Consider the following 20,486-nt stretch of genomic DNA (forward strand, 5'->3'; position numbering starts at 1 on the left):
GCCGGCCCGCGCGAACTGCAATTTCTGTCTGATTGGCCAAGGTAAGCAGAGGCTGCAGCAGCACTCAACGTTTAGTACTGAAATAGTGCAGGAGTTGTCAAATCGTAAAAAAAAAAAGAATACACAACAAAAACTTTTGCCCTCCTTTTAAAACATTTGCGTCATTTGATTTTATTAAAACTTAATCAATAGTGCCACACCTGATTGAAAAGTCCTGTGGCAAATTCTGCCTTGCCACACGTCTTCCAGTGACCCTGTGTCTGTGTGAGAAAGCGTTTGAGAGAAAGATGATTCAATGTGCCACCTAGTGGCCATTCTGAATTCTATCAAGCAAAATACAATGACTAAACAAAATATTAAGAACACCTGCTCTTTCCATTTTATAGACTGACCAGATGAATCCAGGTAAAAGCTATGATCCCTTACTGACATCAGTTGTTAAATCCACTTAAATCAGTGTAGATGAAGGGGAAACTGGTTAAAGAATGTTTAAGCTTTGAGACAATTCAGACATGGATTGTGTATGTGTGCCAGAGGCTGAATGGGCAAGACAAAATATTTAAGTGCCTTTAATATGGTATGGTAGTAAGGGCCAGGCACACTGGTGTGAGACAAGAACTGAAATGCTGCTGGGTTTCACACACTCAAGTCTCCCATATGTATCAAGAATGGTATACCACCCAAAGCACATCCACCCAACTTGACAACTGTGAGAAGCATTGGAGTCTACATGGGCCAGCATCCCTGTCAAATGCTTTCGACACCAGGTGGAGTCCATGCCCCGAAAAATTGTGGCGGTTCTGAGGGCAAAATGGCTACAATTCAATATTAGGAAAGTGTTCCTAGTGTTTGGTATACTCTGTACATGATAAGAGAATAAATCACATCACTTTAAAACTTTCTGGTCACATGATTTCCTTTAATAAATTGAACCGAGAAAACACATATTACAAAATATCATCTTTTACAGTCACATGGTCACATGAAACCCAAAGCCAGATCTCTTCCCAATTTCTCCCTTCCCAAAACAAAACAAAGGAAACAACCATGGACCATCGTTTTAACATGTAACTTTGTCTTTAAAGTAGAAAATAATCACACAAAACATATTTGCTGCACAGAGTTAGGCAGGGAGGCAAGAGATAACACAAGGCTATCAGAGATCATCAGGGAAAGCTTTGGAGAGAGGTGTGTGTGTGTGTGTGTGTGTGTGTGTGTGTGTGTGTGTGTGTAGGTCTATAGGTGTCCAGTCACTATGGGGTTGGGTGACCGGCTTGCTAGCTGTGAACAGAGGGTCAATGAAAGACTAGTGAGTATAGTAGAGCAGTTAATGACACAGTGTCAGAGTGTGTTTTCTGCCAGTGTGTAGCAGAGGAAGTATGAGGGTTAAGAGAGGCACACGAATCTGTTATTAGAGAGCGCGAGCGATCGAGAATGAACATGTTCATTTCTACATGGGAACGCTAACTGAGGCTGACATACATAGATTGAGCGAGAGAAACAACAAGAGGAGATAGGACTGAGACCCAATACCTTATTTTACAGTACCTTTGACCAAGGACACACAAGGTATGATAATTTATTTTGAGCCATGCCTTCGCTTGTTAATGTGCCTTCCAGAACAGAAGAAACAACTCAACTCTTCCGTGTGGGCAAAGATCATTCAGGGGTTGCTAAGGACACAAAGGAGGCACGAGGTTGAAAGTCAGGAGCCCGCTAGCATGATGAGACTGACTGAGTAGTTAACTCGCTCGCAGTCCCAGTGTTTCACATCTGTACCCCTAGTTAACCACCTCTACATTTCAGACTTGTTCTTTGTTCCACCGGTGTCATACGTAGCAGACACCAACCCCCACCCATTCAACCGCAGATGAAAAGGAGTGAGGACACCAGACTCCAAAACCCACTGATAGCCTCGTCGTTAGAGGGCACTGCAGTAGACATAACAATCATTTGAGTTGCAAATGAAACAAAAGAAAATCACATTCCATGTGTGGAACCAACTTCTTCAGCAAGTCAGGAGGTCCAGGAGGAGGGGCAGTGTTAGTGATTGAAGGGTGTGGAACTTTGTCCCACCCCCAGGTCTAGAACCCTCACCAAGGCCCAACCCCAGTCTGTTTGTCTGTCTGTCTAGAGTGGGGCTTAGTTTGTCCTTTAGCCAAACCAACACTGGCATCTTCACAATAACATCCTCCAAATATCCAGACCCAAAGACCTGCTCTTTTCTCCAGACTAACAATCTCACAGCCATCTACCTCACATCTTCCAATATACACAACCTGCTCAGGTGAGCTGCTCTTCTGTTCCCACCTAGAGAGATTGCTGTATAGTATCATCATTATCAGTAGAGTAGGAGTCCCTGGCTCCTGTCCCTGTAGGTCGGTCCACTCTACCCCAGGTCTCTAAACAGGCCCACCCAGGATCAGCGAGCGGTCCTGTGGGCAAAGCGGAGGTCCTGGTCCTTGGGGAACTGTGCTGGGATAGCAGAGGCAGTGGGTTCCATGCCAGTAGGAGGCTCTCTGGCAGGGGATGGTTTAGGGGAGTCAGTCATCCAGGCAGGGGGTGGCTGTCCCCGGACAGGGGTGCCCACGGCGGGGGAGTGGTCCCTGCTGCGCTGGGGGGCCCCAGCCTCTGGGTCCTGTTGGGAGATGAGCTGCAGCAGGGCGGCTGCCACCGCCGGGCTGATGTCCTGGCCGGGCCCGGGCAGGGCTTCAGAGCTGGGCTGCTGCTGGCCAGGAGAGAGGAGGGCTGAGGGTGGAGGGCCAGGCGGAGAGGGGGGACGTCGCTCGGAGGATGGAGGGACCTGATTTGTTCCAATCTGCTGCTTCCGCTTGGTGACTGCACAGTCTGAGGGGGGAGTCAGAGAAAACAAGACAGTCAATCGGATATTTACAAGAAACACAAAAGCACACGCAGTTACAGTGAGATTTCACCTGGACATTTGTGCCATCTACACTACAGACACATTTTTATTCAATTCCCTTTAGTGAAATGTCCCAGGTAAGTGTTTGTGAGTGGGGTCTAGACAACGTAGAGCTGTATCTCCCACCGTGGCCAGCAGAGGGAGATCATGTACCATTCCTACCGCTGGATCCTCACCATCCAGTCAACAATGTCGTTTCAGGATAAATGTTTTCAATAGGCTACTGTAGAATTGGATGAGTAAAATGTGTAGCTGTCACGGGTTGATAATGCTACTAAATACCACAATTGTGAATATGATAAATGTTCATTCTCAAAACTAGGCTGGAATTGTGCCACCTACGTAATTCCTCCCCTCTCGGTTCATGGTATGTCATAAAATTCTTACGTAGGTGTTTAAAGTGTACCAGATTTTTTTTTATGTTGACAGACAAGTCAGAATGTTGAGAAATGATGGAATATCAAAAGACCTCACGGTGACCTAAATAATCAACATAACATTTATTCACACACACGTATGTGAACAACAAAAGAAAGACGCAGGACATGGGGGGGGGGGGGTGGGGTTTACAACAATAATAATTGATTGGACCAATATAGCGCTTTTCGAGACACCCAAAGCACTTTACATAGTAGAGGGGAATGCTCACCTTAGGGTTTGTTCAACCCTGACAGACACTCAGTTATATTTCAACAACAATACGAGCATGGGTTATTATGGATAGGGAGGGGTAAAACCTGAAGTTTGGGGAGGGGGAGAGGTGCATAAAGCTGAGACAGAGAGAGATGCCTTCTCAGTCTGCTGCCATGGCTACCGGGAAACACTGCTGCTACAGTTGTTTCCTAGGCAACAGGGTTGTTGCGTTAAGTGACAACAGTAGGGTGACTACGGATACAGACTACAGAGGAGAACGCTTTACTAGCGTTGGATGATTGCGAGGACTAGTGTAAAAGACAACATACAAACATAACATTTAAAATGTGTGATTTTAAATAAAAGTTAAATGAAGGACATGCAGGTGAAGTCTAAGGTTCAAAACATTTATTTTTGCTTGATAATTTATTAGACTTTCTTCATAAAAATGTGGACATTACAGACTGGTTTTGAATCAATATATTTTGATGGAAAGAAGAACAACCTGCTTTAACAAATGGAGAAATGAGAGAGAAAGAGGGAATGGGAAAAGAAAACAGGGTGATAAAGAGGGGCAGGAGTGAAAGAGTGAAGGGGAGAGTGCAGTGGGAACCATTGTCTTTCTAACGCTGTAAAACTACAAACCTTCTCTTAGTTTACATTCACACCAATGAGAAAAGTCCTTGTGCCCAAAGCCCAGTCCATGTGACCTGGGCCGTCCGAAGCCACTCTGGTCAGACATCTTGAGGACTTGCCAACTTCATGTATGGTATGTTTCCACCTATGTGTGACTGAGTGGGTGAAAGTAGCCTTTGGAAGTAGGAGACGGGTGAGACAGACAAAAGGTGGATGGGGGTGAAACTGTTGGTGAGAGGAGGGGGGAGAGGTGGTGGGGGTCTAGACAACATAAAACTTCCTCAAAAAATATTCAAAGTAACCGTGGAATCTTTCTTTCGATTTGCCATTTAGTTAAGATCTTTCATCTCATCAGCTCGTTTATAAAGTAATTTACAACGGCTTTATGGTAAGCGGGAAAATAATTGGACGACAAGATCCGCATCATGACAAGATCGTCCACCAGTCTCCTGTGAGATCCCCCTGACCCAGTGCTCTCTGCCCCTCCCCCTAGAGACTGAACCCAGACTTGCCCTTGCGGTCAGCAGTGGAGGCTGACGAACCGCGAGTCACCGCCTCCTCTGATTGGACGCCATTGCTCTCGTCGCCTTGCTCCGCCCCCTCGGCCTGCGGCTTGATGAGCTGGCCCAATAGGAGGGCCAGGAGGTTGGTCTGGTCATCCTGGCTGAGGGGCGGCTCGCTGTGGTGCGGGGAGGGCTCCTGAGGCTCTGGGGGAGGTTCAGGGGGCTGGGGCCTAGCCGGACCCTGGTCTTCTGAGGCCCCCCGGTGGTGGGAGGCCTCGGTCAGGGCAGACAGGGACTGGCTAAGGGTCTCTAGCTGCTGCTGGCTCTCTGGGTTGGAGGAGACGTTGAGGAGCTGGGCCATCTGAGGCAGGCTGAGGTCTGTCTGTCTCTGCAGCAGGTTCAACAGTACAGCCAGCTCTGTCTGGTTCAGCTGCTCCGCCGCAGCACCCAGGCCTGATGGGAGAGAGACAATGTTCACACATACTGTAGACAGCAGCCTGCTGAGAGCGTATGGAGAGAACATGCGTTCACATTATAGACTTACAACAACCTTTGTATACCTGTGCAGCCACTATCTAACCAATGAGACATTTGGATAGGGGCATGTTCCTCTATAGTAGCAAACTGTGACTACTGTTTCTGCCTGACCTGCTAGCTCATTGGCAGAGATGGCTGAGGGTGGTGGTCTTCCCGGCGGAGGGGGCGGGGCTCCAGCTGGGCTGGCTTGGGGCCGGCTGTTCTCTCCACTGGAAGCCCCGGAGGGGTCCTTACGGGGCACTTTGGGCACAGGCACATCCTCGGGCAGCCCGCTCTGACGCTGGCGCCTCCGTTTCTTACTCCACAGCTCGTGGCAGTCCTGCCAGTGAGGGAGACTGGAGAGAGAGAGGGAGAGAGTATGATAAAGAGGCAAAAACAGGGTGATGAAAGTATGAGGGAGAAAAACAGAAAGAAAGGCTAAATGTAAGTGTATGGGATATAAAGCGAAGAGGGGTGTTGGGTGTGACAGAAAGAAAGCAATAAGGGTTTGGGAGTATGGTGGTGGATAGTTTGAAGTTGTTCTCTAGATGTAATGGGCCCAGGAAAGGACAGGGCAAAGACGAGGTCCTCACTTGGGCGGGGACATCTTGCTGGGCTCCACGTTACACAGGAAGTCACTATTGAGGGCCTGTTCGGCCGTGCAGCGCCGCGCAGGGTCAAGGGTCAGCATGCGGTCCAGCAGGTCCAGGGCCTGAGCAGGCAGACTGACAGAGAGAGAAATGAGAGCGTGCGAGTCAAACAAATAGCATCAACTGATGTACTGACACAACTATCAGATTGATGAAAGGACTAGAAAATCCCATGGTGTGCATGTCATGTCATGTTACGTACAAGGCAAACTCCTCGCGCAGCCGTCGGCGGTACTGTTTCTTGGGCTTCATGGTGTTGAAGTAGGGCAGCTTGATGACGTCAGGCCAGGCAGCGGGACACGGGCTCCCACACAGACGACTGAGACAGAGAGGGAGAGAGTTAGAGCTGTGGTAAACATGGACTGTATCCCAGATGGCAGCCTATTCCCTATATAGTGCAATGCTGTTGACCGAGGCCCTTAGAGCTCTGGTCAAAAGTAGTCCACTATATAGCAGGGGTATTCAACTACTATTTGAGGGGGTCCAGTCCCACAAATTTCCTAGGCGGCAAAGGCCCAGATGGGCAGCCATTTTTCAGCGTAGTAACAAACCCCAACCTCAAAGCCCATACGACCTGAAATGGTTCACACGCCTCTTGTTGGCGAAGAGAACATACTTTTAATAAGCTAATTTCCTGCAATTTTACACATTTTTCCATTTCTTATGTGTGTTCATATGATACTCGCGTGGCTCAATAAAATCTAAAATGGGGGACCAATGTGGGTCGAGGCCCCCGGGCACATCATTTGGCCATGATAACTACAAGATTTAGGTAGCTGGGTCAACTTACCTCTCTAGTTGACATCAACTGGACATTTATGACAAGTTAAAAACAGCTCTTTAAGATCGGTCAGTGAATGACATAAAGAGGAAACCATGCCCTTCCAAATTTAGAAGTCACACTCAACAGCAGTAGGTTCCAAAAAACAAAAGAAAGTCAGGACCCGCGGTCCGTATTGACCCCATTCTGGGTCTGGACTGCGGTCTGCCTGTTGAGTATGGCTGCTATATAAGAAATAGGTTGCCATGTCAGACAGGATTTTAACGTGGCAATGCAGTCTTCCAGGCAGCAGGGGGCAACAGCAGCATACCTGATCAACTCTAACTGCAGCAGCTCCTGATTGGCCTGGAAGATGGGCTTCTTGGTGAACAGTTCTCCCAGAATACACCTGTGCACAAACATCCAATGGACAATGTTGATAACTCACATAAAAATGTAAATAAAGGATTTACCAATCTTGAGTTAGGATTTGTTAAGAGTGATAATTCATTGCCAGTCCTTAGGTTTAGAGCTCCGACTACTTCAGTCAAAATGATATATCAGTTTTATAGTGACACCATGTAGAAAAACAAGGTAAGTGTAATCTGTTTTCCTACATAGAGCATGTTTGATTGGAGAATGTGTGTGAATGAAATGTGTCCAGGTAGATGGCAGTGTGTGGGTGAGTCGCGCTGAGCTGTGTGTGTGTGTGTACTAACCCGCAGCTCCAGACGTCGATGGCCGGAGAGTACCTCTCCTCTCCCAGGAGGAGCTCAGGGGGACGGTACCATAGCGTGATTACTTTATTAGTGTAGGGTCGACTGGAGAGAGCAGGGAAGGGAACATTCAGATAGAACACGCAGATACAGTACCAGTACCTCTACTCCAGTGCCCAAACACCCACAATGCATCGCTCAACAATGGGCTGACGGAGGGAGAACCTCTTTATACAGGACACAGCACCACCAAGTGGGGAATCATTGGAATAGATAGGTGTTTTCATTCAGACTGCCTTTTCTCAATTGGATTTGCTCAACTCCAGCGTCCTCTCTCCTCCGTCTTCTCTCGCTTTCTTTTGAAGGTCAAAGGTAATCGAGGAGAGGTGAGGGAGCGTGGATGAAAATGTGCTTGTATGAAATGAGACTCCTCCACTCACAGATCATGAGGCAAATTAGGTTTACATTGGTGGATCCCAAAATAAATGTGTAAAGTGATCAACTAAATGAAGTAGCATGTTGTTTGTGTGCATGCTTTTCTCCTCCAACAAAACAAAAGCGGATTCAAAGGGGGTGTGGCAGGTATCAAAACCTCCGTGAAGGACTCTGGTAGGATACACATATGACTATCCTCATGAAAGGTGGCTATCAAGGAGGGAAGGACACTGTTCCGGTCGCCTACTAACAAATTTAAATTTCCCGTGTCACAGAGGTCGTCGGACAGAGGTGAGAGGGTGGAGGACGGGGCTTTTTACCCAAATGAGAAAAGGCCAGTGTGAGGGTCACAGTTTAAAAAGGGTTTGAACCAGGGACAGGAAGGACCTCTGACTTTATGATGATGTCACCGTTGCGCCGAAGCAACTTGAACAAATCCAAGTCTCTCACCTTTCCTCCGAGTTGTAGAGGCGGGCCAAACCAAAGTCAGCCAGTTTGATCTGACCACTGCGCAAGGAGAGAGATAAAAGAAGTTAGAGACAGAGAATCAAACTCAATAACAACACAACTTATTGCATTTCTACAGCTGTTACCTTACACAACCCTAACTACAGAAGTGAATAATCCAATCAAAAACAGCGAGGCAGAGGAAAGAGCATTTGAATTCCCAAGGTAGAACGTTGCACATTGAAAGAAGCACCAATCAAAAAGGGGAAAACCCAACCCTACTATAGCCACAACAATCGTTTCAAACAACTCCCTTGTGTTCACTACTAAAACCACACAAACTGCTACCGTTGCCATTACCATAACATTCTAGGTTAGTGGGTCCATTGTTTATACCAGGGACCGGCAAAGCTATGCTTTTCCCTCCTTGGGGAACTGCTTACATTAAAAGGTAGACTCAGCGAGGTGACGTAGCTGTTGTCAAGCTCCACGGCAACTAAGAGCGTTGAAGCGCGAGGCTGAACTCGGCCGCTGTTTTGGTCCCGTAGATACCACGGTGTAGCAGCGTGAGGCGCAGAGATACTCTGTGTGATGGGGAAGTCTTGTGTCACGCTCATCTCACGGTGCTGCCCATCTTCTCGTTGAGTCTACCTTTAAAACTAGCACTGTGGAAGTGTATCATTTCAAATGGACAGTGAACCATCTCAGCGACCAGCCAGCAACATCTCACGGACCGGCCCATGGACCAGGGGTGAGATGTTGCTGGACCAGGGGTGAGATGTTGCTGGACCAGGGGTGGAAAAAAACACTGTTCCTTCCCTCCTTCTGAACCTATTAGTGTTGTCACGACACCAACATTTAACTAATGATACTATACGAGGGGGGAAATCAGTGGCCTAGCATCCTGTTTGCCCCGTCTCCCGGACGCTTGTTCCCGTTTCCTAAATGTTCTGCGCACGTGCTACGCAAAGAACCTGTCACTGAAATTCACACTTATACTCAATACAACGCATTGCATGTAACTGCATAGAATGGCTGATTTGCTCATATTTGCAAAGGCCCTACCTGTGATTTGGCTGGAGGAATGGGGGGACATGCATAATGATCCGCATGGCATTGTAGCAGTAAGGGGAAAGCGCTGCACGACACATTTACTCTTCAGTTAACACAGACACAGTCCCTCACACACACCGCGACATGGTTTGTGAAATTATATCAAATGCGCACGAATCCCGCTAGAAAGACAAAAAGTTATCTCCGGTAATATTGCTCAGATGTTTTGTTGTTGTTGCAGTTTAGGCTAGAGACAAGACGTTTTCTTTGCTGCAAAGCTTGCCTGTCGTGACGCGGTGCTCCATTTCCCCTCTCTGACACTCAGAGGCTGTATGACAGTGAACTCGCAAAGTCTACTCTGACTGGCCTGTGTTCTTGGTTAGAACAGGCGATGAAATGATACAATGTATCAACATTGCTTGAGCTGAGCGCTGTTACAAATCTAACAGAAGCCATCAGGGTCTGCATCCACGCTCGCCATCACGGCTAAATTATATTTGAAAAAATAATGGAGGAATAGATGAGCATGAAGAGGGGATGGAGAGAGAAGCAGGTGAGTGAGGGCTGGTAGGGGATGCTGAGAGAAGCAGGTGAGTGAGGACTGGTAGGGGATGCTGAGATAAGCAGGTGAGTGAGGACTGGTAGGGGATGCTGAGAGAAGCAGGTGAGTGAGGGGCGGGCTGGTAGGGGATGCTGAGAGAAGCAGGTGAGTGAGGGCTGGTAGGGGATGCTGAGAGAAGCAGGTGAGTGAGGGCTGGTAGGGGATGCTGAGAGAAGCAGGTGAGTGAGGGGCTGGTAGGGGATGCGGCTGGCTGATTATAGCCGCCATACGTGATAAGCGCACGAAAGTGAAGTGGACATTATTGGACCTGTGCATACAAGAGACTAGTGGCTGGTGCTTCAATTCAACCGACTTTATAAACCAAACTGACTTTATAAACATTTTCTAACAGGCAGCGGGTTCATTAGATCGGTAGGGCTGAAAGATTCCGTAGTCTCATAGGAAACGGTACAACGGTATGTTAAAATGTTGGTATCATAAGTGCCATGATGTTTCGGTACCGTGATATTACCATGCTACACTAGTACCTGTTGTTGAGCAGTATGTTGGAGCACTTGATGTCTCTGTGCAGGAAGTTCTTCTTGTGGCAGTAGTCCAGCCCCTCCATCAGCTGTCTCATGAAGCTCCTCACGTGTTCCTGGGAGAACTGACAAAGCCCCGACTCCAGCAGACCCATCAGGTCATGATCCATGTACTCAAACACCAGGTAGAAGGCACCTGACGGGACAGGCAGGGGTAAGGAGGATCCGCATACACACGCATACAGGCACAGACATACACCAAGCACAAACCCCCCTCACACACACACCTTTGTCCTTCTTGAAGTCCAGTGCGTCCTGTTTGTCTGTGACGATCTCCTTCATGTTGACCACGCTGCGGTGGTTGAGCTGGCGGAGGATCTTGATCTCTCGGATGGCCGTGATGGGGAAGCCCTCCTTCTCATTGTCCAGACGCACCTTCTTCAGAGCCACCAGCTCACCTGGAGGGCAGGTAGAACAACATGAACATTACGTCACTGTCCAATGTAGGAGGGTGGATGAAAACGTCCGTTTTATGGTAGCAACTCTGTCGATTGTCCTGATCAGAAGCTGAATAAAAAACACATTTGTCCAATGTACACGGACGCCCAACGGAAATGTGTCTTCTGCTTAATTTCAAATTCCTCTGAAAGACACACATAGAGAGGCTGGAGCAAAGGGGACATGGGGAGGCGAGATCAGTCACAACACCCCGTGGCATACACACATACCGCAGGCGTGGGGATCCTTTGAGCCTCTCTCAAGAACAACGAAAACACAGGTATGCCAGTGAAAGGGCGACACACGGGGCTCTCACCGGTGTCTTTGTCCTTGGCCTTGTACACCTGGCCGTAGGTGCCCTCCCCGATAATGCCGATGATGTCAAACTTGTCCACGCAGCGTTTGCCCCAGTCGCTCTGTGTCTGTTTGCGTTCGCCATAGCGTGGACAGCAAAACCTAGACAGGAGAGCCGAGGAGACTTGCTATTAGGAAACGTTTTACCTCACGGAATAAGCCCTTGATGATAACTTTGTACTATCTTATGCTTATTTTTTTTCCCCTTTCTATTGAAAGGAAATAGGCTGCGGTGGGAGAGGAGGGCTGTGGAAAAGAGGAGTGTAGAGAGGTGGTTTGAGGTGATTGATGAGGAGGAGAAGGGTAGGTTAGGTTGAGCAGATAGGAACTCACTTTGGTCTCTTCTTGAGAGCGGACTGGGGCGGAGGTGGAGCTCTGTAGACGGGGGACTGAGGGGGAGAGGGGTCTCCTCCGGCCAGCGTGGGGGGCAGCGGGAGGTCGATCAGAGACGGACGATTCCGCACCTCTTTCTCCTTCCTGGAAGACCTCTGAGGAGGAGTGGACTTCTTCGGACTGATGGAGGGAGAGAGAGAAAAAGAGAGCGCGAGAGATTGAAGGTAGAGAAGGAAGGAGAGAAAAATAACATTTCATGAGTTTGGATTTTCTTTTCCTTATATGTCTGTGGCACAAATGTATCCCCAACTACCATGACAAAGGGATGTGGGGCCCATGAACTACAGTTTCACCTCAGCAGCCATTTTGGCCAGCACAGTCCACTGTAGAGGAAGCACAGAATTTGACATGGCTGCAAGGAGTTAGTAATGATTTTGAAGTCCCACGTAGGCCTGTTTTGACTACTTGACGTAGTCACGGTCTGATGGCAGCTAAACCATCGCCTACAGAGCATTCAGGTAATCTGTTCAGAATTCCAGTACTGTACTGTAGGCAGGTGTGTGTTTCAGAGAGACTGACTGTTGGGGGAAACCTGAGCCTACAGTAAAGGCCTAATGACTGTTCTGTTGATGACTACACGTTTGCCAAGCAACAGGACTGGGGAGAGGATAGTTGTGTGTGTGTGTATGCATGTTTCATGGCTTACCTGTCCTGGCAGTCTCCCACTAGCATGGGTGGTAAAGGCAGGGGGGGCAGAGTGGAGGTCTTGTGGATGGGTGTCAGGCGAGCAGGGCTGCGAGTGGGCATGGGGGCAGGAGATTTGGACTGGGGAGATGACAATGAGGAGGAGGAGAGGGCTGTGGAGGGTGCAAGGCTGGTCTCAGTCTGGCCCTGGGGTGTAGGTGGCTGAAGTTGGGTGACAGGGGTGATGGGCAGAGGAGGTGGAGGTAGTGGGGTCGTCTGACCGGGGGGCAGAGGGGGAGCAGGAGATGAGAAGGGTGGAGATGCAGAGCCGTGTTCTTCCCCAACAAGAGTGTCCCGGGGCTGGGGTGCACTGGGTGGAGGCTGGAGGTCCGCGGCTTGGACAGTCTCTCTCTCAGGTACTCTCTCAGGCTCAGCTTTAGGGGGGCGTGAGGTGGACCCCTTGGTCTTGCGTGAGGAAGGTGGAGGGGAGGGGGGGCGAGCTGCAGCCACCGCAGCCTGGCGCTCCTTCTTCCTCCGGCTAAGCTCCGCCCCCAGGCTGGAGTTGAGTGGCAGGCGGGAGGAGGGTGGGGAGCGGCTGGTGGGCCGGCTGCTGTGAGACCCGCCTCCCCCGGCAGAGGACGAATGCTTCTTGTTGCGAGAGCGAGAGGAGGAGCGACGGGAAGAGGAGAAAGGAGGCGAGCGACTCCGGGAGCGAACTGAGCGCCTGGAGAGAGAGGGAAGATGTTAGGAAAACAATAATTCCTTGTTGGCTGCAAGTTCTCTCTCTCTAAGTTGGGAGTGAGCACCAAGAAAGAGGAACTCGAAGGGAGGCCATTTGACATTACTGGGGCATTGTGCACTTGTGTATTAAGGTGTTTATAAAAACAACAAATGGCACGTCATTGCAGATGATAACTACCAAACGTGTGTTATGTTTATATAATGAGATAAGACCATGCGGCAAGCTCACTCCACAGCTAGCTTGGCATTTCACCAATTGTGCTATGGAATTGGATCCTTTTCTATAACAACTGGTTTGTAAGTGGTCAACTGGCAGTCACGTGTGTTGGCGAGGCAGGACCCTGATTCAAGCTCAGTTAGAGGCAAGTTCAGGGAGGGAGTGCTATTTGCTAAGATAAAATGAGTTATGTGTAAATGTGGTCAGTGTGCGGTGTCTCCTTCCATATAAGCTACACTTCCCATTCCCTTAGTCAGCATACAAACATACAATAAGGTCAGTCAGGGGAACAACCTTTGCTTTAGTCTGAACTTAAAGTAGCCAATGTGTGTACAAACGTCCTCCGGAAGTCTACTGTCTTGTGAGTTAACCTCAACATTCCTCTGGCATTAGGCCAAATTCAGACACCTCATCACCACACATACTTTTGATAACCATCAAAGTAACCCTTATTCAAATGTGGGAGACGTAAGTATGAAAAGTATGAAGATTCTGAACATACTTAAAGGGATACTTTGGGATTTTGGCAGAGTGAGATAAACTCATCAATACCATTATCTTTGTGTCCAGTATGAAGGAAGATCGAGGTAGTTTTGCGAGACAATGCTAACTAGTTAGCAATTCATCTAGCGCTAGTTGGCAACTTCCTTCAAACTGCATGCAGACATAAAAATGGTATCCACAAGTTGATCTGACTCTTGGGAAGTAGATTTTTATTTGAGATTTTACTAGGCAAATCAGTTAAGAACAAATTCTTATTTACAATGACGGCCTCATAAAGGGCACTTGGAAGAAGATGGCACTGATGAAAATAATTAAGTATCCCTTTAACTGCGGAGACAACATTCAGATTCAATCATTTGTTTGAAGGTTAGGAAAACAAAATGAACTAGTAGCAAGTGAACATGTCCCTGAGCATGAAGACTTATAAAAGTCTACAAACTAAATCTAAAATGTGATTATTATAAGTTAATAACTGGGACATTGAAGTGAATTAGCTAGACTAAACAAATAGCCTACAGTTAGATACAGGCTTGACTGGCACCCGAGGGATGCAGCGGTCTAAAGTACTGCATCTCAGTGCTAGAGGCGTCACTACAGACCCTGGTTCGATTCCAGGCTGTATCACAACCGGCCGTGATTGGGAGTCCCGTAGTGCGGTGCACAATTGGCCCAGTGTCATCCGGGTTAAGGTTTGGCCAGGGTAGGCCGTCATTGTAAATAAGAATTTGTTCTTAACTGACTTGCCTAGTTAAATAAAGGTTCAAATAAAATAAAATGAAATAAAAAGAATACACCAACATGATTCACCAGCAGCATCTTTCAACAGTCTACTGACAGCAGAGAACTTTTTAACGATCACTATGGAGGGCCTAGTTTTATCGTACAGCTATGCCCCCTCCCTCCAACAGAAGCTCAAGGTCCACTCTCTGACGCAACACAAAATCAAAATGGCTGAATGTCAACAGCCTAACCCAAGGCTCTCTAACCCTGTCCCTGGAGAGCTACCATCACCCCGCTGTCTGGCTAGTGTAGTCTATCCCCCAATTTATGCCCTCTCCTGCTCCAAAGACCACCACAGCTCCTCGAAGGGTTTCCCTAGACTGGAGCACAGGCCTTGCCTGTGTCTGTCTGAGCCCAATGTGATGCCTCACCTGACTTCCATAGGTTTCCCTTCCCCCTCTACACCACGTGGCAAGAGGCAACAACTCCCTGGCAGAAACAGCCCTGCATGTCACACAGACACATCTGAACATAGAATCAATGTCTCTTCCCTGACCATAGTTTTAAATAGCCTATACAGGACACTGCAACCTGGCCTAGCCATTCCCATTCCAACACCCTGAGGCTAGGAGCACAGGAGAGGAAGCTGCAGGTACTGTCTGTCACCCATGGCTCAACCTCAGCTGTCTAAAGCGCTGTCTCGACCACTTACGATTTAAAAAGGTGCAATATGCAGAAATCTCTCTGCCATTTCCTGTTTGCTAAAATTCTAATAGTTCTCCTAATTTCAGTTTGTGACTAAACAAGCAATGCATCATTGTACCAACTAAACTCGCTGTGAAATATTGTCTATAACCCAAAATATTGTATTTTCAGCTGTTTGAAGCCGGTGTACAAAACCGAAAGTAAAAGACGCAAAAACGAAACTTAACAGGAAGCATAGAAATAGCACACATAGAACGTATCTACTGCTTCCTAAACTTACTTTCAATGAGAATGGCAGATCTATAACTCACATTTCCATGTGAATTTGGTCAGGTCGCCCCCAAAAAATACATATTGCTGCTTTATCAAACACACAGTACAAACACCTCCTTAGCACACAGACAAAAGGAGGTAGAAAAACAGTAGAAACAGTCAGAGTGGCCTGGCCCTGTTCCAGTATGACCAATGAGACCATCAACAATAACAACAACAGTTCATTACCACGTTTGGGGCCTTACTGGGTCTCTGTAAAAAGGCACATTGGGCATTTGTGAGAATCAATGTGTTAGACAGCACTGGTGAATATGTCTCTGTGTGTGGAGGTGCATGCCATGCATACAGTGAGTGAATAACCGACTGAGATTGGGTGGCTAGTAGTAGTCCATAGCTACATGTTAGTACTAGGCTGTGTCTCAAATGACACCATATTCCCTTTGTAGTCCACTACTTTTGACCAGAGTCTCGTGGGGCCTGGTCAAAAGTAGTGCTGTATAAAGGGAATAGAGTGCGATTTGGTACGAATTACACAACTAGCATAAATGTGAATGTGTATATGAGGCAAACTGAATGGAAGGTGCCTGGGTCAGGCTAGAATACTCACCGGGACACAGGGCTAGCGCTGGAGGACCTGCGGTTACCATAGGGACTGATGGAGCGTCTCCTTGAGTAGGGGCTGTCGTCTCGCTCATAGCTGGAAGACCTCTGCCTGCTGGCGTAGGGGCTGTCCGACCTCTGCCTGCTCCGCCTGGACATCTCCCTGTAGGGGCTGGGGCTCTGTGGGGCCGGCCTGCGTCTCTGGTGGTGGTAGCTGTCCACCTCCTGGCTGTAACTACCGACCATGGGGCTTCCATTACCCCCTCTCCTTGGGGGGCTGGGGGACTGTGTAGGGGCTGTTACCTTCCGGCGAGGGCTCCCCCTGCTCGAGGAAGGCTGCCCCTTGCCCCTAGGGCTGGACTTGTGGCTCTTTGAGGACTTGCGTTGGCTCCTCTCTGTCCGGACCTTCTGAGAGGCAGAGGTGCTCTGGCTGGCGGTTGCATCCCCCCGACCCTCAAGCCCTTCTCTCTTCTGTGGCTTATCCTTACGAGACTTCCCGGAGCGGCCACCCTCCTTGCTGCGAGATGACGAGGAGGAGGATGTGGTGCTTCCCACACTAGCCGCCGTTTGGGTCTGGGAAGAAGGGGGCAACTCTCCACGCTTTGGCCCCAAGTCAGCCTCCAGCTGACCCTGACGACGTGACCCGGAGGACAGGGATGCTACAGAGGACAGGGAGGCCACCTTCTCCTTGACTTTCCCAGAGCTCCCTCTCTCACGGTCTTTGCTGCTTTTTTTCTTGGTACTCTGACCGCCTTCCCCAGAGTCTCTAACTTTGTTGGGATCCTTCGACTTTTTGCGCGAGTGTCGGTGCTTGTGTTCCCGACCATCTCTACCAACAGCCCCGCCCCCATCTCCTTTACTATAATCTGGGACAGGTTCTAACCGATCCCCAGACCCTCTCTCAGCAGGCGGGTCCGAAAAAGTATCCGAATCGGAACTTATGTCGTCATATTCTACCAGCGGCTTCACGGCGCTAACGGAAGGAGGCGCTGTGGAGGCGAGCGCAGAAAAACCAGGGCCCTGAGCCACCTCGGACTCACGTCCATGTTTGGCTGATTTATGCCGTTTGCGCTTGGAAGAAGATGGCACTGACGACTTTGACTGGAGGTTACCGTCCTTGCTCGTCATGTTGCCCGCAGAGGTATGAGGCAGGACCAGGGGCTGGTGTAGCCCACTGTTGCCGCTCGTTGTTTGGGGTGGCAGGGCAACGCTACTGTTGGATTCCGGCTTCCTCTTGGTCCCATGGTGTCTATCCGACCCAGGCATTCCTCACGTCAGCGGCGGAACCTCTCCCGAGCGTGGGCCTCTGTAGCCGAGATAATACATTAACGGGAGAGTAGTACTCCGAAATCCGGTAAAATTAGATCCAGTGTTCTAAGCAAGCCGACAAATAGAAATGAGTCTGCCCAGGTTTAGTCCTCACGCATTATCCAAGTCGTTCGGCAGCATGGTTTGTCAAATCAGAAAAATAAAGGTTGCTAGTGCCAAAAAAAGCCACTAAAATGAAGGCCTGTGCATTTAGCTAGTTAGAGAAACTGGCTGAAAGGCCCAAACAATAAATCGGAGCATTGTGCGCTCTTCTCCGTTTCTATTTGGCTAGCTAGCTCTGTGTAGCTAGCATGCTGTTTGGTAAAAAACGAAAGAAAAAATAAGTCCCTTTTCTTTTAGATTCCCTTGTCCGGTGCCAAGCTTAGTTTAGGTGTTATTGTTCCTTAGATTTACGGTTTTGGAGTTCAATAAACAAACAGTTAGCCGTCATTAACAGCCGATGTTGTTTCTCGAACAAAATGAAAACTTGACCCGGTTGGTACTGTTTACATGGTTCCTTTTAATATAATTTTATCTCTTGTTAATTTGATATTGATCAGAAATTATAGTATTTTCATGTGCAGTAATTGTTCCAGTTTATTTTTAATGGCTCTGGGAATCAACCAGGCCTATCTTTAGGGCGATGATAGTGGATTTAATAACATCCACAGCCCTGTCAAGAGACGACAACCGCCATTGTGGCTCCTGTTATAAATTCTGCAACTGCGCTCTTATCGTTATCGCCCTATGACTAGTACCGGAAGTCTCGACGGCTGTCATTCTTCATGGTAGCTCAGCAACAGCCTATCCCAAAGCGTTATCCAGGGAGCTGCACCGCCAACCGCCCTTGGCGAGACGTAATTTTTCACCTGTAGAGGGCCTATTAAATATAACTTTCTTTCCATGAAAGTCAACATTATTGTTTTCCAACTACATTAGCTAGCTTGTAAATAATTTAAACAACTTCAGAAGTTTTATAACAAAATACGGAACACAAAAACGATACGGGTAGAATAATGTGTCAACATTTTATTAAGAAATTAAACAGAAAGTGGCCCTGTGCAGCCGTCCAACAGCTAGCTATGATGTGTAAATACAGATTACTGAGACCCCGCTGTCGCAAAACATAGCAAACTGACACTAACCGATTTAAAACAAATGTATTTTTTTTATCACTCAGTGGTGTCACCTAAAAAAAAACACAACACTCAGTGGTGTCACCCCAACAACCACAGAAATGGTAACCAGAGACCAACTGTTGCTTCCATGCGGTATCAGCACGTTCAATAATTATTTAATTTTGCTCCATAATAAATCAGTGCAGTGCTCAACATTAGACAGTTTCTAGTAGTAACGCCAATGTTAAATAAATACTAACTTATTTATTTCAACACTAATGTTATCGTAGACCGGTCTCCACCATCAGAGACTTGTGTTATGAAAAAGTATCCATAATTGTATCTTGAAACATATAGAAAATTATCTAACCGATACCTCCATTTCCAACCTGGACTCAAGGGTAGACGTAACATAATCATCAAAGTCCGGGACACTCAACTTATATGTTACATTTAGTATGGTATGTATTAATTTGCGGATGTCCATCATCCATTTCTATGATATGTTACGAATTTGCAATACGTATGATATGTTACTATTTCCAATTTGTTGTGGCTAACGTTAGCTACTTGGCTAATGTTATCTAGGTGGCTACGTTGGCTAGGCTAGGGGTTAACATTAAGGTTATGATTTAGGTTAAAAGTTTAGGGGAAGTAGTTTCAGAGTAGTAAAAAAATATTTATCCGTTATTTAACTAGACAGTTAAGACAGTTAAGAACAAATTCTTATCTACAATGTCAGCCTGGGAACAGTGAGCAGAATAACAGGAGCAGAATAACATATTTTTACCTTGTCAACTCAGGGATTTGATATAGCAACCTTTCGGTTACTGGCCCAACGCTCTAACCACTAGGCTACCTGCCATCCCAAAAGTAGTTGCAAGGTTGCTAATTAGCTAAAATGCTAAAGTTGTGCATAATGAGATTCTAACACACAACCTTTGGGTTTTAGACCTTTGCATTAGCTAACATGCTAAGTAGCTAAAAAAGTAGTAAGTAGTAGCTAAAGTTGTCTGTGATGAGATTTGAACACACAATCTTTGGGTTCTATGCCTTTGCATTAGCTAATAAAATGAAACCGTTGCATTGGCTAACATGCTAAGTAGTTGCAAAGTAGCAAGTAGTTATAAAGTTGTCTGTGATGAGATTTGAACACAACCTTTGGGTTGCTAGATGTTCTTGCCATGACCGACCGACCAACCAACCACTCTCCTTTCGTTTTAACCTTCTGTAATCATACCAAACGGATTTGAGTTTACTATGTTACGCCTAGTCTATGAGACCAGCCTGCCATTTCTCGACCAACTACGCTTGTCCATTGCTGTGTTCAAAACCACTTGGAACTCGAAACATATGAAGGCAAATCATGACGTTTGTTTTCTTCAGGTTGGAAAGTCAGAGCTCTAGAAAGAAGCCCGAATTCCCGAGTTGGATGATTGATCAAATCGATTTTTCCCAGTCAGACCTAGTTTTTTTTTCGGATTTCCCAGTTGTTTTGAACGCACTAGTCGGAAGTCGGAGATTTCCGAGTTCCCAGTTGGTTTGAACGTGTCACATGTCCCGGATATATGACGTTAGCAGCTGGACGTATGTGCATGCGACGCTGGAAATGTTTGCCAAAGTATATTTCCTCCGTTATAAAGACATTATGTGTAATCATGTTTTCTTTATACTGTGTGAGTCGACAATATGAATCCAGAAAGAACTGCAACTTGATTTAAAGTGCAATGGCTCAGCATGGATTTCTACTCCCTGTTTATATGCACCTTTTCCCGCTACAATGACATCGGATGACAAGTCACATATATGTGTCTTGATTGGTTTCTTGCAGCTGGAAGCAGTCCAAAGCGGAAGTGCTCTTTCCCCAAACAGCAACAACAAAGTTACAATGTATCAATTCGTTCATCAGATTGGCAGTTTCAGAATGTTGTCCATTGTTTTGTCAGGGGCTATTGAAGTTTGATATATATATATATATATATATATATATATATATATATATACACACGTTTTATAATGGGAAATAATGGACACCACAGTGCATTATTTTTTAATAAAGATATGTTGACATTATTA

General features: G+C 47.2%; 1 protein-coding gene and 1 non-coding gene across 3 annotated transcripts; both read right to left on the reverse strand.

Annotated features, from left to right (window-relative positions):
* Positions 1 to 898: 898 nt before the first annotated feature.
* On the reverse strand, positions 899 to 18,040 carry LOC110486239 (cyclin-dependent kinase 12). Of its 2 annotated transcripts, none has more exons than XM_021557686.2 (14): positions 15,992 to 18,040; positions 12,247 to 12,948; positions 11,541 to 11,720; positions 11,170 to 11,309; positions 10,643 to 10,813; positions 10,362 to 10,551; positions 8,223 to 8,279; positions 7,341 to 7,442; positions 6,953 to 7,030; positions 6,064 to 6,180; positions 5,805 to 5,936; positions 5,344 to 5,567; positions 4,705 to 5,148; positions 899 to 2,847 (listed from the first exon to the last, which is right to left on the reverse strand). In XM_021557686.2, exons 1-14 carry the CDS (start codon positions 17,248 to 17,250, stop codon positions 2,423 to 2,425), a joined length of 4,221 nt encoding a protein of 1,406 aa, XP_021413361.2. In that variant the 5' UTR covers positions 17,251 to 18,040; the 3' UTR covers positions 899 to 2,422. The 2 variants fall into 2 exon arrangements, 1 of the variants encoding a protein (XP_021413361.2); XR_005035528.1 differs by having other exon boundaries at positions 2,713 to 2,847; positions 4,202 to 5,148; positions 15,992 to 18,037.
* On the reverse strand, positions 11,821 to 11,957 carry LOC118938608. The gene has a single exon (XR_005035816.1). It is a non-coding gene; the product is annotated as a small nucleolar RNA SNORA5 (small nucleolar RNA).
* Positions 18,041 to 20,486: the final 2,446 nt, after the last annotated feature.

The sequence above is a fragment of the Oncorhynchus mykiss genome, chromosome 13 (genome assembly GCF_013265735.2).
Source record: "Oncorhynchus mykiss isolate Arlee chromosome 13, USDA_OmykA_1.1, whole genome shotgun sequence".
In the NCBI taxonomy this organism is placed as follows: domain Eukaryota; kingdom Metazoa; phylum Chordata; class Actinopteri; order Salmoniformes; family Salmonidae; genus Oncorhynchus; species Oncorhynchus mykiss.

What these genes read in the sequence shown, in the direction of transcription:
- LOC110486239 (XM_021557686.2), bottom strand. Translation starts at nt 17,250, where the DNA reads ATGCCTGGGTCGGATAGACACCATGGGACCAAGAGGAAGCCGGAATCC. An exon ending in GGACTTCAAGAAGGACAAAG is followed by an intron (nt 10,552 to 10,642) that starts GTGTGTGTGTGA and finishes CTGTCCCGTCAG; the next exon opens with GTGCCTTCTACCTGGTGTTT. An exon ending in CTGCAGTTAGAGTTGATCAG is followed by an intron (nt 6,181 to 6,952) that starts GTATGCTGCTGT and finishes TCTCTGTCTCAG; the next exon opens with TCGTCTGTGTGGGAGCCCGT.